This window comes from Pleurotus ostreatus (assembly GCF_014466165.1).
Source record: "Pleurotus ostreatus strain PC9 chromosome Unknown scaffold_9, whole genome shotgun sequence".
In the NCBI taxonomy this organism is placed as follows: domain Eukaryota; kingdom Fungi; phylum Basidiomycota; class Agaricomycetes; order Agaricales; family Pleurotaceae; genus Pleurotus; species Pleurotus ostreatus.
Window position 1 is genome coordinate 1680432 of NW_023503164.1, and position 12010 is coordinate 1692441.

The 12010-nt window shown below is 51.5% G+C and overlaps 6 protein-coding genes across 6 annotated transcripts; 3 read left to right on the forward strand and 3 right to left on the reverse strand.

The window, feature by feature from the left end:
• Positions 1 to 144: 144 nt before the first annotated feature.
• PC9H_011738 (uncharacterized protein) lies at positions 145 to 2030 on the reverse strand (the record flags this gene model as incomplete). The annotated part of the gene is made up of 4 exons (XM_036781220.1): positions 145 to 880; positions 1044 to 1344; positions 1405 to 1967; positions 2026 to 2030. The coding sequence occupies 4 exons, from the start codon at positions 2028 to 2030 to the stop codon at positions 145 to 147; spliced, it is 1605 nt and encodes a 534-aa protein (XP_036627075.1).
• Positions 2031 to 3766: 1736 nt separating this feature from the next.
• PC9H_011739 (uncharacterized protein) lies at positions 3767 to 5731 on the reverse strand (the record flags this gene model as incomplete). The annotated part of the gene is made up of 5 exons (XM_036781221.1): positions 3767 to 4152; positions 4224 to 4697; positions 4759 to 4813; positions 4865 to 5546; positions 5619 to 5731. The coding sequence occupies 5 exons, from the start codon at positions 5729 to 5731 to the stop codon at positions 3767 to 3769; spliced, it is 1710 nt and encodes a 569-aa protein (XP_036627076.1).
• An 865-nt stretch (positions 5732 to 6596) lies between these two features.
• PC9H_011740 (uncharacterized protein) lies at positions 6597 to 6995 on the forward strand (the record flags this gene model as incomplete). Its single annotated transcript, XM_036781222.1, has 2 exons — positions 6597 to 6833; positions 6891 to 6995. 2 exons carry the CDS (start codon positions 6597 to 6599, stop codon positions 6993 to 6995), a joined length of 342 nt encoding a protein of 113 aa, XP_036627077.1.
• A 799-nt stretch (positions 6996 to 7794) lies between these two features.
• PC9H_011741 (uncharacterized protein) lies at positions 7795 to 8058 on the forward strand (the record flags this gene model as incomplete). The annotated part of the gene is made up of 2 exons (XM_036781223.1): positions 7795 to 7902; positions 7954 to 8058. The coding sequence occupies 2 exons, from the start codon at positions 7795 to 7797 to the stop codon at positions 8056 to 8058; spliced, it is 213 nt and encodes a 70-aa protein (XP_036627078.1).
• Positions 8059 to 9040: 982 nt separating this feature from the next.
• PC9H_011742 (uncharacterized protein) lies at positions 9041 to 9693 on the forward strand (the record flags this gene model as incomplete). The annotated part of the gene is made up of 2 exons (XM_036781224.1): positions 9041 to 9115; positions 9169 to 9693. The coding sequence occupies 2 exons, from the start codon at positions 9041 to 9043 to the stop codon at positions 9691 to 9693; spliced, it is 600 nt and encodes a 199-aa protein (XP_036627079.1).
• A 976-nt stretch (positions 9694 to 10669) lies between these two features.
• Positions 10670 to 11527, reverse strand: PC9H_011743 (uncharacterized protein; the record flags this gene model as incomplete). Its single annotated transcript, XM_036781225.1, has 5 exons — positions 10670 to 10847; positions 10990 to 11050; positions 11102 to 11244; positions 11300 to 11388; positions 11447 to 11527. 5 exons carry the CDS (start codon positions 11525 to 11527, stop codon positions 10670 to 10672), a joined length of 552 nt encoding a protein of 183 aa, XP_036627080.1.
• Between the last annotated feature and the right edge of the window lie 483 nt (positions 11528 to 12010).

Consider the following 12010-nt stretch of genomic DNA (forward strand, 5'->3'; position numbering starts at 1 on the left):
TCCCTTGTTCTGCGGTAGTAATGCTTGTCTTGAGTTGTGCACAAAATGTCTACTATGCGTTATATATGTAATAACATGTAACATGTCACTAGAAGTACAATCCGATTAAACTTACACCTATACCAATCGAATAGAGCCCAAAACCTATCTAGCTATGCCCACCTCATGATCCGGATCCGTTATAGAACCCCTTGAGGGAGGTCTCGACTCCGGTGTTCTACTCGAGTCCTCAGAAAACGCCGGAGGATTTGAATGAGATTCTGAAGGAGTAAACGGCGGCGGAGAAGACGAAGGAGGCTCGCCGTTTGATACCCCTTCAGAAGTCCCCGGCGTTATCGATCTGTTTGATATGGACGAAAGGACAGGGGATGGTATTCCAGGTGGGGGCGGCAAAGCAAGAGGGATCCTCAATGGAGAAGCGATTGCTTCACCAAATGACGGCGGAGGAACTGATGGAACGTCGTCGGCGAGTAGAACATCTTCTAACCCAAGCGGCAAAGCGGGAGGGGGGTCCGCATAGGGCATTGTCACTGGTATAGACGAGGCGCTGGACATTAAGGGTGAATAGGGAGATACCGGTGACGAATCAGGGGAAGATAAGGACGATCTCGACGTGCTCGGGATATATGGTGGTGGTGCAGTCGGTACTGTTCCGGGGAAATACCGGGGCACAAAAGGCGCAGGTCCGTGCATACGGGGTGAATCCTCGGATCCTTCGGTGTGAAGAGACTCATTATCTCTTTCTCTACGTAGTCGTCTGGCCGACCGGACACGACGATAGTAGATACTGATAGCAAGCCCTGCAGCGAAGACGGCGAGGACGCCGACACTTCCACCAACCGCTCCGGCGAATGTTGCAATGTTGTGGTGTTTCTCGGCGCTGCTTGAAAGTGAGAATAGGATTAGTCAATGCGGAGAAAGGTAGATGTGAAGCAGGGAGGACGGTAAAATGGCGGATGGTAGATATAGGTTGGGAAAGTATCGAAAGATACGAAGATCGGACAGCGGATGAAGGGTTTAAACCAAGAAGACTTTGCACGTACTCATCAGAGTTACTCAATTCCGCATCTCCCGTTGATCGGACTTGCGTGTAGACCAGATAGTCAAAGAGGAAGACGGAGTTGGGGCCGATGTCCACACGTACGGTGTGCGGGGCGTTGGCAAGGCCATCAGCGAAGAAGACATTGACGTTGGATAGAAAGCCTGATTCCGAACTATCCCCCGTATGGTGGTACGGATCGAACGTCTGGTCGTCGAGAGTGAAGGTTAGGTTCACTGTTGTTGGCATCGTATTTGGAGGCGCCGCTGCCTCGGGAAGAAGGCAGTATATGTATATCGCAGTACCTATGTCCGATGAACGAGGTCATCAGTAAATGCTAACGTGGGGCCAAAGAAAATGAGTACCAGTGAAATTATATTGAACAAAGACAGGCTGATCCACAAACTCTGGATCATCAGCGTCGAACTTGGACGTTGCAAAAGGATTGAACTCCTGTTCCTGCCGACGTGTATGCGAGGGTCCATCGTTTCCGTGGTCATCGTCGTCGTCATCGTCATCGTGGTCATTATCCTGCGTGGTCGTCTGCGTGGTTGGTCGTGGTGCTTGAGAAGGAGCCCGGGAGGTAGAAGTTGGTATGCGTGAGCTGGCAGAGCTCGTCGCTGCGTTCCCCGTGCTGGTGGAACGTGGTGCTTGCGAACTTGACAAGCTTGGCAAGTCGTCCCCGTCGACGGTAGGTATTATGTGTGTCCCATCGTGGAACGTTTTCTGGTAGGCGAGGCTGGAATCAGGCTCCAGGCAAAATGAGCAGGGCACTAAATTCGAGTGCCATGAACCAGAGGGCACATATAGAATGGACGGGTCTGCATCGTCCACTGTAACATTGACCTCTGAGGCGTGCGCAATCAAACTCTCATTCCACCAATTGTAGAGGAGAATGAGAAACGCAAAGCATCCAGGTCGGGAATTTCTACGGAGATTCTGTATGAGCGCCAGGCGACTGCTACAATCCGTTGCGATCAACGCACCTCATAGCAGCAGAGATCCAGAGCTAGAAAGCCACTGCAGGATCTAAACGACGAGCAGGTAGAGGGACAACTCAAGCACTCCAATCGGCGTGAGAGGCTTAAAGGGACTGCAAGCCTAATGATCATTGGACAAGCCACGCCTGTCCCAAGCTTGGCTGTTCCCCACGCGCCATGGTGCAGATTTTCCGGTCCCAATACATCGCAGAAGCCTCGGGGTCAAACCAATGAATCCACCGGTTCAACTTTCCCTCTCAGTTCCCGGCCTGATCCTGGCTCTTTTTTCTCACGGCTACTACTCAACCGGTCACTCATCCTCTCATCCACCAGGTCGCCGCTCCACGCCAATACTCTCTTTTTCCAGACGTCCCGACCGCCGCTGAAACTAACTGCTTTCGACGAGGAGACTACATAGTGCTCTCTCTTTCCTACGGAGAAGCCTCCTGGCATTTTTGACTCGAGTCTATGATATCCATCTTTGACATTCATCCTTGCGAAATCATCTAAATATACAGTCCTTTTACCAGTTACCCTTCTCTTGGGCTATCGCGCGGCGCAGTCAGTTCTAACTCCATAGGTCCCTCACGCCTGTACCGCCCAGTGGCTCGTACCGTCGTCTTGGGCTCCTCATTTCTGATTGACGGCGGTGACTTTCTCATCCCCAGCTCCTCCTTGCGTCCATAGTCAGGTTCAAGATACTTAAATGTGCTCAATTTCTCAAAAAAAGGCACCCCAGGAACGGCCTTGCTTCCCTCGAGCGTGGACGCTCATAAGGTCTATATGTAACCTCTAGTAATCTATCAATCTTCTAATATACAAAGCTCGTTTCAGAGGAGAAGCCGTACGTACTGGAACTTATCATCAAACCGCGCACTACGGGCGGGTGGTGGCCCATCTGTTTGACGTTTTGGCTCCGATCTGATATGGGGGAGCTCAAGAACAGCGCGCCAAGGACTCACAGGACATATCCATAGAGTGTATCTAAACCCGATCGTGGAAATGATATGAACGCATGTTGCGGTCTCTTCGAACATTTCACATCCTCCCAGCCCGCCCCGAAGAGCCTCTTGTCTCGCTTATTCAACCACTCACATAGGATGATCCCTTTAGCGTGGAACGTCGGGCTACTTGGGCACGCTTCCTGGAAGTAGGGGACGACCCCCTCCAATCCTTCTTCGCGGAATCCGGGCCAGCAGCATCCGGTGGGTGTAAATGAGGCCGGCGGGTAACCTTATTTGCTCACCACAACGATGATCATACTCAATCATTTGACAAAGCCAGGAGTAGAAAAGCTCGGCGATTGAACTTTACGAGAGACTCGCTGGAACGGGGCCAACGCCACGAAGCATTGCACGGGATGCCGACGTTCAGGCCGCCCATTCTCTGCCGCATCCGTCAGTTTCCCCTCACACTTCAATGATGGCCCGTTCAACTGGTATTCCCCGCTGTCTACGGCACCCATTTAGACCTTAACATAATTATACCAAACCACTAGTATATACCACCGCCGATACGCTAGAATGAAAAGACCTGCTGCATCATCAGTGCCAACATGAGCTGTGTGATAGTAACGCAGGAAGCATCCGTGCAAGGCACACTGGTGAACGAAAAACGGACCTTCGAACAGATCAAGAGAGAGAAGGAAAGCACATACAGCGGTCCTTGCGCCGTATGGAGGGGATGTTGGCGGTGACATTCTTCTACTGGGTCGATACACCCGTCGTAAATAGTGTGATCAACATGTTCACGCTTGACTGATATCACTTTGACCGTCCCAACTATAACCTTCAAAAATATTCGCCCACCAACGGAGCTCTGCCCCTCCTCCACTACTTCCCGAAATTTTGGCCTGGGCATCGTCGCGACATATATAACCTCCTTGTTCTACAGCATCGATCATTTCCGTAGCCAGCCCGACGGCCATTTTCTCCTCTTGGGCCACTTCAATGGTCGTCTTTGGGCCAGACAGCGCCAGAAGACCAGAAAGCCTTGCAGCGAAGGCAGCGTCAGTGAAGGGAGGAGTATGCAGGACGCTTAGACCAGAAGCGAAGGTTCGACGGCGTATAGGAGGGTCGGTGTAGGAGGAGAGAAGGGGGATGACTTGAAGAAATGTTGACGGTGGTATAAGAGCTAGAAGGATTTTTGCGAACGGTTAATGGACCCGATCGAATCGACAGGACGCAAGCAGGGTGGATACTGACCAACACCTCGCGCACGATTCCAACCACCCCATACTTCGTCAAGAGGAAGGATGCCACGTTCCCCCAGTAATCCGGTACCGGTGGAACCATTCCCTGAACGAGACGAGCCTTGCAGTATTCCAGCCAATTCGCGAGCGAGCTCATCAAACCATTTCCTGTCATCCTTCATCATATCTAATGTCACTGGCGTATTGGCCATCTGTAGCCCAAGTTGAGCTAGAGACGATCGAATGAAAGTAGCCTCTTCCGGTTCCGTGACTGGTACCAGCGCCGAAGAGTCGGAATTGATGGAAGTGTTCAGAGGGGAGGCAGAAGGTCCAGACGATGCAGACGCAGTGAGCTTCTCGTTGAGATCGGCAGCCAAGCGAACCATTTCTTTGGCTTTGTTCATCAATGCTTCAAGATCCTGAAGCGAGTCCTGTAGATCGTTCTCTCTATTCTGAGCAGAGCTCTCCACAACTCGCAGGATACCATCTGATACATGTCATAACGTCGTCGATGAGTAATAGAACACCAAGGTCAAGGGACAACATACTAATCCCTGATCGAGTTGTGGCATGACGTTCAGACGGAGTACCGCGTTCGTTATTCTATTCCAGTCATGACACCCACAAGAAACATCAACACAACAAACGACATACCTCCCAGGCTTTACCTTTCAAGCTCCGTTTTAGAGCCGAATAGAAGGCTTTGTCTCCACCCTTGCGAAAACTTATCTTAATCATACGAGGGACTGTTTCATCATCGGGAGACCTTGGCCGGGATGCTGGAGCTGACTTGGCGGAGAAGCTCCGTTCCGAGGAGTGTTTTACTCTGGGAAGCGGCGTGGAACAAATTTCGCAGACTGATAGGGAGGGATGATTGAGAAAAGTACACGCAGGACATGCAATAGACATCGTTGGATCATGGGAAACTGGCGTTGTGGTCCCGGAAACTGGTGGTGAAGAAGGCAGCGAAGTAGCTCGCGGCTCAGGGGCAGGCACCGCGCTACGTGGGACGCCGCAAAGCGAACATATTCTCGCTGCGGATGGACTGAGACCGGGAGGATTGCGATACGCACAAACCTCACATTCCCAGCTTTCAAAAGCAGGCACGGCCGTGGTAATGGTGCCTAATCCAAGATTATCAGAGGAGCTGGGTGCCGTTAAATATAGCGTAGCCTTGGGAGAGGAACTGAACAGCCCTCCATAATGATCTGTCTGGGTCACGTAGGCCAAATCCAGCGCAAACGACTGCGTCGCTTCCTGCTGCGAGTCGATATAGAAGAGACGGTGCGTGGAGAGATGTATAGTCCCGGATTGGTGCTCTGGAGATTTCTGAGAGCTGAATGTGAGCGATTCGTCCATCTATGTGGTTATTTGGCGTGCGATGGGGTGGAATCCGACACATGCGTACCCATCATAGATACCGACGCTATCCTGAACAGCGACGAGCTCTTCGTCGTCGTAGAGCAAAGCCTGGACGGGAATTGTGCCATCGACAGACCGCGTGTACCGACGGAGGGCCATCTCTGTAGATACTGATCGAAAGTCAAGAATCCTCGCGACAGTCTGAAATCCGGTTACCAAGATTTGTACATGTTTACCATCGCTATATATGGGAATCTCGCTTACTTCCAAATAAGTAAGGTATCAAGCGCTTTGCGCCTGTCCCGTCACGGGGCGATCATCATCATCTCGTGTTCTACTCTACCGGAAAATGCACACGAAGCCTACCATGGAAGGCACAAATGGAGGCTTCTGCAGACTGCGACTGCAGCAGTGAGCCCCCCACTTTGAAAGCACCGAACCACGATGTCCATAACACAGAAAGTCATAACACAGAAAGTCGGGAGCGAAACAGTCGGAAATATTGAAGCCGATTCCTTGTGACACTGATAGCCCGAACCATTGTGCAAATTAAGAAGGGCTTTCTCCATGTCTTTCTAACAAGGAGGTAAGTAGCATTCTTTGAGGCCCTACATCCTAGCCCTTTATAGTACTAACTGGGTGGCCCTGAAAGGGATTAGCATTCCTGAATACAAGCAAAAGAGATCTGTCGGAATTCGTGATAGTCAAAGCAGGCGGAGCGTATCTATAGTATTGGTGCCGCTATGCTTATCGCTTTTCCATGCTCAGAATACATGCACTCCTGTCAGCGGTCGGTCGTCGGTAGCCCTGAGAATTCACCCCAGGGTTCGACGGTGCTCAAGTTTAGAAAGATTCAGACACTCGCTTGATGCTTCACGGTTGCATTTCAGCTTTCAAGACGCTTCAACACACTCCGCAATTCATCCCATGCTACTTGAGCAGTACGCCAATATAGCCCATTTGATGTCCTAGTGTACCGTCCCCATGTTAAGCGAGGGAGAAAACCAGCACCGGTGCATGTCTCATGTCGCTTTATCCTGCTAGTGCTTACCACCTTGCTCTAGTACTCCTAGACTCGCATAAAGGCAGTTGTACTACCGCCAAGAGGAGCTGCACCCCATTCATCCCCCAGGAAAAGGCTATGTGGATGCGCCTCAAAGTCGCGACTGTGGCGTTCTTTGCGTTCTTCCTCGCCTTCGTGACGCTAGCTGACGGCATGAAGCTGAATGTCGACGCAACAACAGATTGTGACTGCAAAGTTGTCAGTATCCGTGTATTGGCATACCCAGATTTACACTGATGAGCGTTCGTGTTGAAGAAAGTAGGAAACACGACACTCGGAAACACCTATAATGACCGCGAGGTGGCAGAAGTAATCAAGCGGGGGCAAGACTTGGAAAAGAGAGGCCAGACAATTGGGTAATTGTTATTTCCTCGGCGAGACCTGATATGTTATGAAAATGGTCGAAATATAGAGCGGGCAAATTTCCTCACCCCTTCCGAAACGGCGAAGTAGGTGTTCGTCCTAGTACCGCAAGCACGATGCTGAAAGTTGGCTACAAAGGGCTTAAAATTCCCAAACTCGTGCAAAGCGGGAGGGATGTCGGAATACGTAATACTCCCAAAGGGCGGGGCGAGTCGCGACGCAGAGCAGGAGCGGGTCGTCTGGGACAGCAAGGGTAAATTTTGTGGTACGTAATCCCCAGCAGCAAGAAATTCGTGGTGCTAAGGTGCCAATTGCAGGATGCATAACGCACAATGGTGCAGTGGGAAACGGTTTCCTGGTTTGCAAGTAGCTATTTGTGCGCATGTATCACCAACGAAGCGGCGCGATTCAAAGATACACCTTTGATACTTGTCGAGTCGGAATGCCAGCTGGCACCCAGTCGCGATAGCCCAGAAAGGAAATCGGTGGGCGAACACTTCATGCAGGTTGCTTACCTGCCCAATGGAGTTCTATAGTAGGTAGGTCCGCGCGTCTACTCGCTCCAGCGTCGTCTTCCATTGGTGACTAGGACTGCATTTCACCTTTCAGCGGCTTTGTTCGGGGCATGCGCGTCGATAGACTCGATTTTCTCATACACGGTGCTCGCATCAGCTAACGCTGCCGCGAGAGCTTCCATACTGCCGTACTGCTAGTCTGACTTGTATCATACGGGAGATGGTGTAGGATTAAAAGCCGGGTGTAAGGATCCAAAGACGTGTCATCTCACTCCCCACAGATGAGCTTCCGAGGCACGGCTCTGCTACTCTTGCTCACCGTCCTAGTCACCCTGGCTCGTGGTGCCAAGTTGAATATCGACGCTACGAGGGACTGCGACTGCAAAGTTGTGAGTTGCTGCACAATGAAGAATATTTATTTTGAGCTGACATTTATCCAGCTAGTCAACGGGAAGAAGATCGGCAACACATACAATGCCGGTCAGGTGGATACGGCTTTGAAGCGTGGGCAAGACTTGGAGAAGAAAGGCCAGACCCTCGGGTGATATCACTTCTCATGAGGTACTCTATTTCGTGTTGATGACGGCCCTCTTTCTGCAGTGGTAATGCCTACCCTCACCCCTTTGGGAATAGGGAAGTAAGTAATAAACATGAAAGTTGCTAAGCACTAATTGAACATCCAAGAACTTGATATTCCCGAACTCATGCAAAGGAGATCTGTCGGAGTTCGTGATACTCAAGAAAGGAGGAGCAAGTCGAGCCCCGGAGACAGACCGAGTTGTATGGGACAGGAAGGGAAGGTTCTGTGGTGCGTGGCCTTTCCTAACCCCAGTAGACCCCTTCTAAGGACCCGAACTGCAGGATGTATGACACACAATGGGGTGCCTGGCAATAGCTTTCAAGTCTGCAAGTAGTCGAGGGCTCGATTACTGCATCTCATACGCGGTGTTCCCAGTCCTTCTCTTACTTCTGTAGCTATATTACTGAGCAATATACACAACCTCTCGACCCTGTGCCCTGTGCTTTTAACGACTAGTATTGCAGTTCACCTTCTAGTCCACCCAAACATCATGGGTGCGAGGCTTTTAGCTCACATTGAATGATTTGGAGTCGCTATCTAGTCTCAGACTACGCATTTCTCGGCACGTAGTGGTACTATGATCACGCATACGGCCTCTGACCTATCCGTTTGACACGATATCATTTATATAAGTACAAGCGACTGACAGATCGTGTAATTCATAATAGTAACAGGACTTATTCGATAGATATTGAATAAAAGCCTTTCAACGGGGGGCAAAGCGAAACAAGAGCAAGTCCACCACAGCTCCTGAGTAGCCCCTGAAAGAAGTACTAAAGCTGAAACCCGTTCCTTGATGGAAGACCCTGATGAGTTTGGCGCTGACCCGCACGACCATGCGAGGCTGTTCCCTTGTCGTCTTTTGACATCGACGAGCGCTCAGTCGTCCCCGTTGTTTCCGACCTCTACCAGACCGCTCGCACTGGTGCGATTTCCAAAGAATCAGCATGGCCTCAACGAACGGCCACTATGACCAGAGCCTGCTAGCTGCAGCGCCCAAAGCTACACAATCACAACTTCAGGTAAAATTGATGATCCCCACCTGCAACCTGGATATTGAACAAAGATCAAACAGGAGGGCTACAATCCGGATCTGCTCAATGAGAGCACGCAGCCGCCGCCCAGCAGAGATATTGAGAGCGCTCATGCTTCGAAGGAATACTTGGGCACCCAACCGACGCCGGTTCCAACAAAAGTACCTTTCTGGCGGACAACGAAAGGCATAATCATCATCGCGGTCGCGGTCGTAGTTGTCATTGGCGCAGTGGTTGGTGGTGCAGTTGGTGGAACAGTTGGTAAAAATAAGAGCAGCAACAACAGCGGATCTCTTGAGACTGGTGATACGGGTTCGCAAGAGCAGCCCGGGGCCGCACCTGCCGCCACGACCACCTCGACTACGCCAGCAGCAGGGCCCACTCCACAGCAGAACCCCACCACAGCAGACACCGGCGCCGACACGACAAACGCAGGAAACACTGGTGCTGCTCCTCCTGCCAATCCCAATCCTCCTGCTTCCGGTACAGGGGGCAGTCTTGCAGCTTTGGGGAACGCAGTGGCTCCCGCATCTCCTGAAGTTTTGGGCGTAGATACCTTGATATGACTCGACGTATGATTATTTCATTCACGTTTGTATCTTTCGCTTTCATACCTTGATTACGGACGTAGTGCTAAGTATTTGTCCTGCTATATTATGTACTTTCCAGGAACTCCGCCGTCAAAGCACTCTGCGCTGCTCTGCGGCGAGAAATGCCACCACATTGCGATGATAGTGTCCAGTGCCTGTATATCAGCACAAGAACATACAAAATACATATTCGTCAACGTAAACGAACCCGATTAAGATAGAGCGGCATAAAAATGGGGAACCATGAAAAGTCGTTCAATCTTGATAGTAATGGGGAGGGGAGGATACCACAGAAAAGTCTGCAGAATGCCGCCCTCTGCGCTCCTCCTCGTCCAACTGTGAGAACCCACTGCCCAGGTTTGATTTACTAGTCTGAGTATTAAGAAGCGCTGCCACTTCGCGCGCCAGTTCGTTGATATTTACGGGAGGACCTGACTGTTGATCGCTTGTGACACTTTGGGGGCCGTGCACACCGGGGGAAGAGGGCTGTTCGCTATGAGAGAATGTGGTATTGTTAGGCTGTGGACTGGGAGGGAGGGGCCTGACACGACGAGGGGGGTCCGGTGTACCAGGACCTAGCAGTCCATGCGAGGTACTCGGAGGGGTATACGCCATCGTAGGCGGAGGAGACGCCGTCGTCGAGGGCAGGGGAGAGAGCTGCCCTGTCCTTGATAAGGTCGGGTCTGAAGGCGATCGATTTATTTTTACCTGGGACATAGAGCGATTGTTGGCATCATCGCCGCGACGAGTCCCCGGATCCGTATAGGGAGAAATGGCCGCAGTGTGTCTGTCCCTTCTGAGGGCCCGATACACAAGGATTGCGAGGAAACAGATAATGATGAAACCCACGCCGCCTCCAACTGCAGCGCCGACAATCGAACCTGTAGAGATAGCGGATGATGTTGAAGCTGCGGGCTCGGCGGTCTCCGTCGCCGCCGCGGTACTACTGGAACTAGAGGTGCTTGATGCTGACGCTGAACCTGAAGTTAGTGCACCAGAGCTGGCAGGCGTCCCCGACGTTACTTGGGGTGTCGCAGTCGCAAAAGCGCCTTGACCGGAGAGAATTATCGACGGTGCTTGCTAAAATCGACTGAGCACCGCCGCGGCACCGGAAAGGAAGAGGAAACCTACTACGGGTATATTCAAAGAGACGTTCTTTGCAGCCAACAAAAACTGATTATAAGCATCTATGGATGGGGGATTGATGGCACTACGATCCATGGATGGCATCAGTGGGGATCGGCGGGAAATTGCGTTAACTTAAGCACATACCCGACCATGCCACTAGTGCAATGAGGTAGAGGGATTGTTGCACCACAATAAAACCAAATGGCTGGGGGATAATCAACACAACAAACAGGTAATAAAGCGAGACAATACTCACGAACAGATGCATTCGTGATGCGGAGGCTCCAAGACGGAGAGGGCGCAGAAGTGTTGGTGCCTTTGCCTGCTATCCCGCTACTGAATCCACCCGCTAGTGGTTGGCACGGTTTGGCGAATGTCGACTGAGTGACGTCGTGGAAGCTAAAGATATTCCTTCGTCGGCTATCGTTGTGCGTATGCGGGCGGTCTCACTCACGGGCCATCGAAAATGAAGGTGACAACGTCGTTCTGGTTGGCCAGGATGGTCGCCGGGTCATAGAAGCTTCCCGAGGCTCCTACGTGAATCTGTTGAGATTCAGGAAATTGGTCAATTGATTGGTGACTGTGCGGCGTTGGGACTCACTTCATGGAAGGCCTCACATGCTACGAGAGGGAACAGGTGCGCGATCGAGACTACGGCTACAAGGCCTACTCTGCGAGCCATAAAGAAGGGGAGTCTCCCGACTAGTGGTCGATGGGGAAAAGAAAGAGCTGTAATACCCTATTCAAGGAGTTGTCCAATTACATAGTTGAAGGTGCCACGGGTCGGGTGGCATACGGGGCTCGTCAGAACCTAATATAGATGTCGATATCAAAGTGATGGTCAATTGATGGTACTTACAGGACCTTGATAGATGCATGGAGCAAATTCTGACGTCTACTGTGACTGATAGAGCGCCCCATTGCTATGATGGATGGAAGGTGAAGCCCGCTGTTGCACGGAGGAGTGGGGGTCGTAATAGCTGACTTTGAAGGACAAAGAGACTTTGGTGCTTCCCGGGCCTGGGCGACTATATGGCACAAAGCTCCCATGGAGCGGATCTGGTGGGAGATCAGTGTGTGCGGCGTGAAACCGGGCAGGAGGGTCGGCTCACGATTTCTTGAGAGCGGCTATCCAGGCACCAAGTGTATTGACATGCATGTGGTC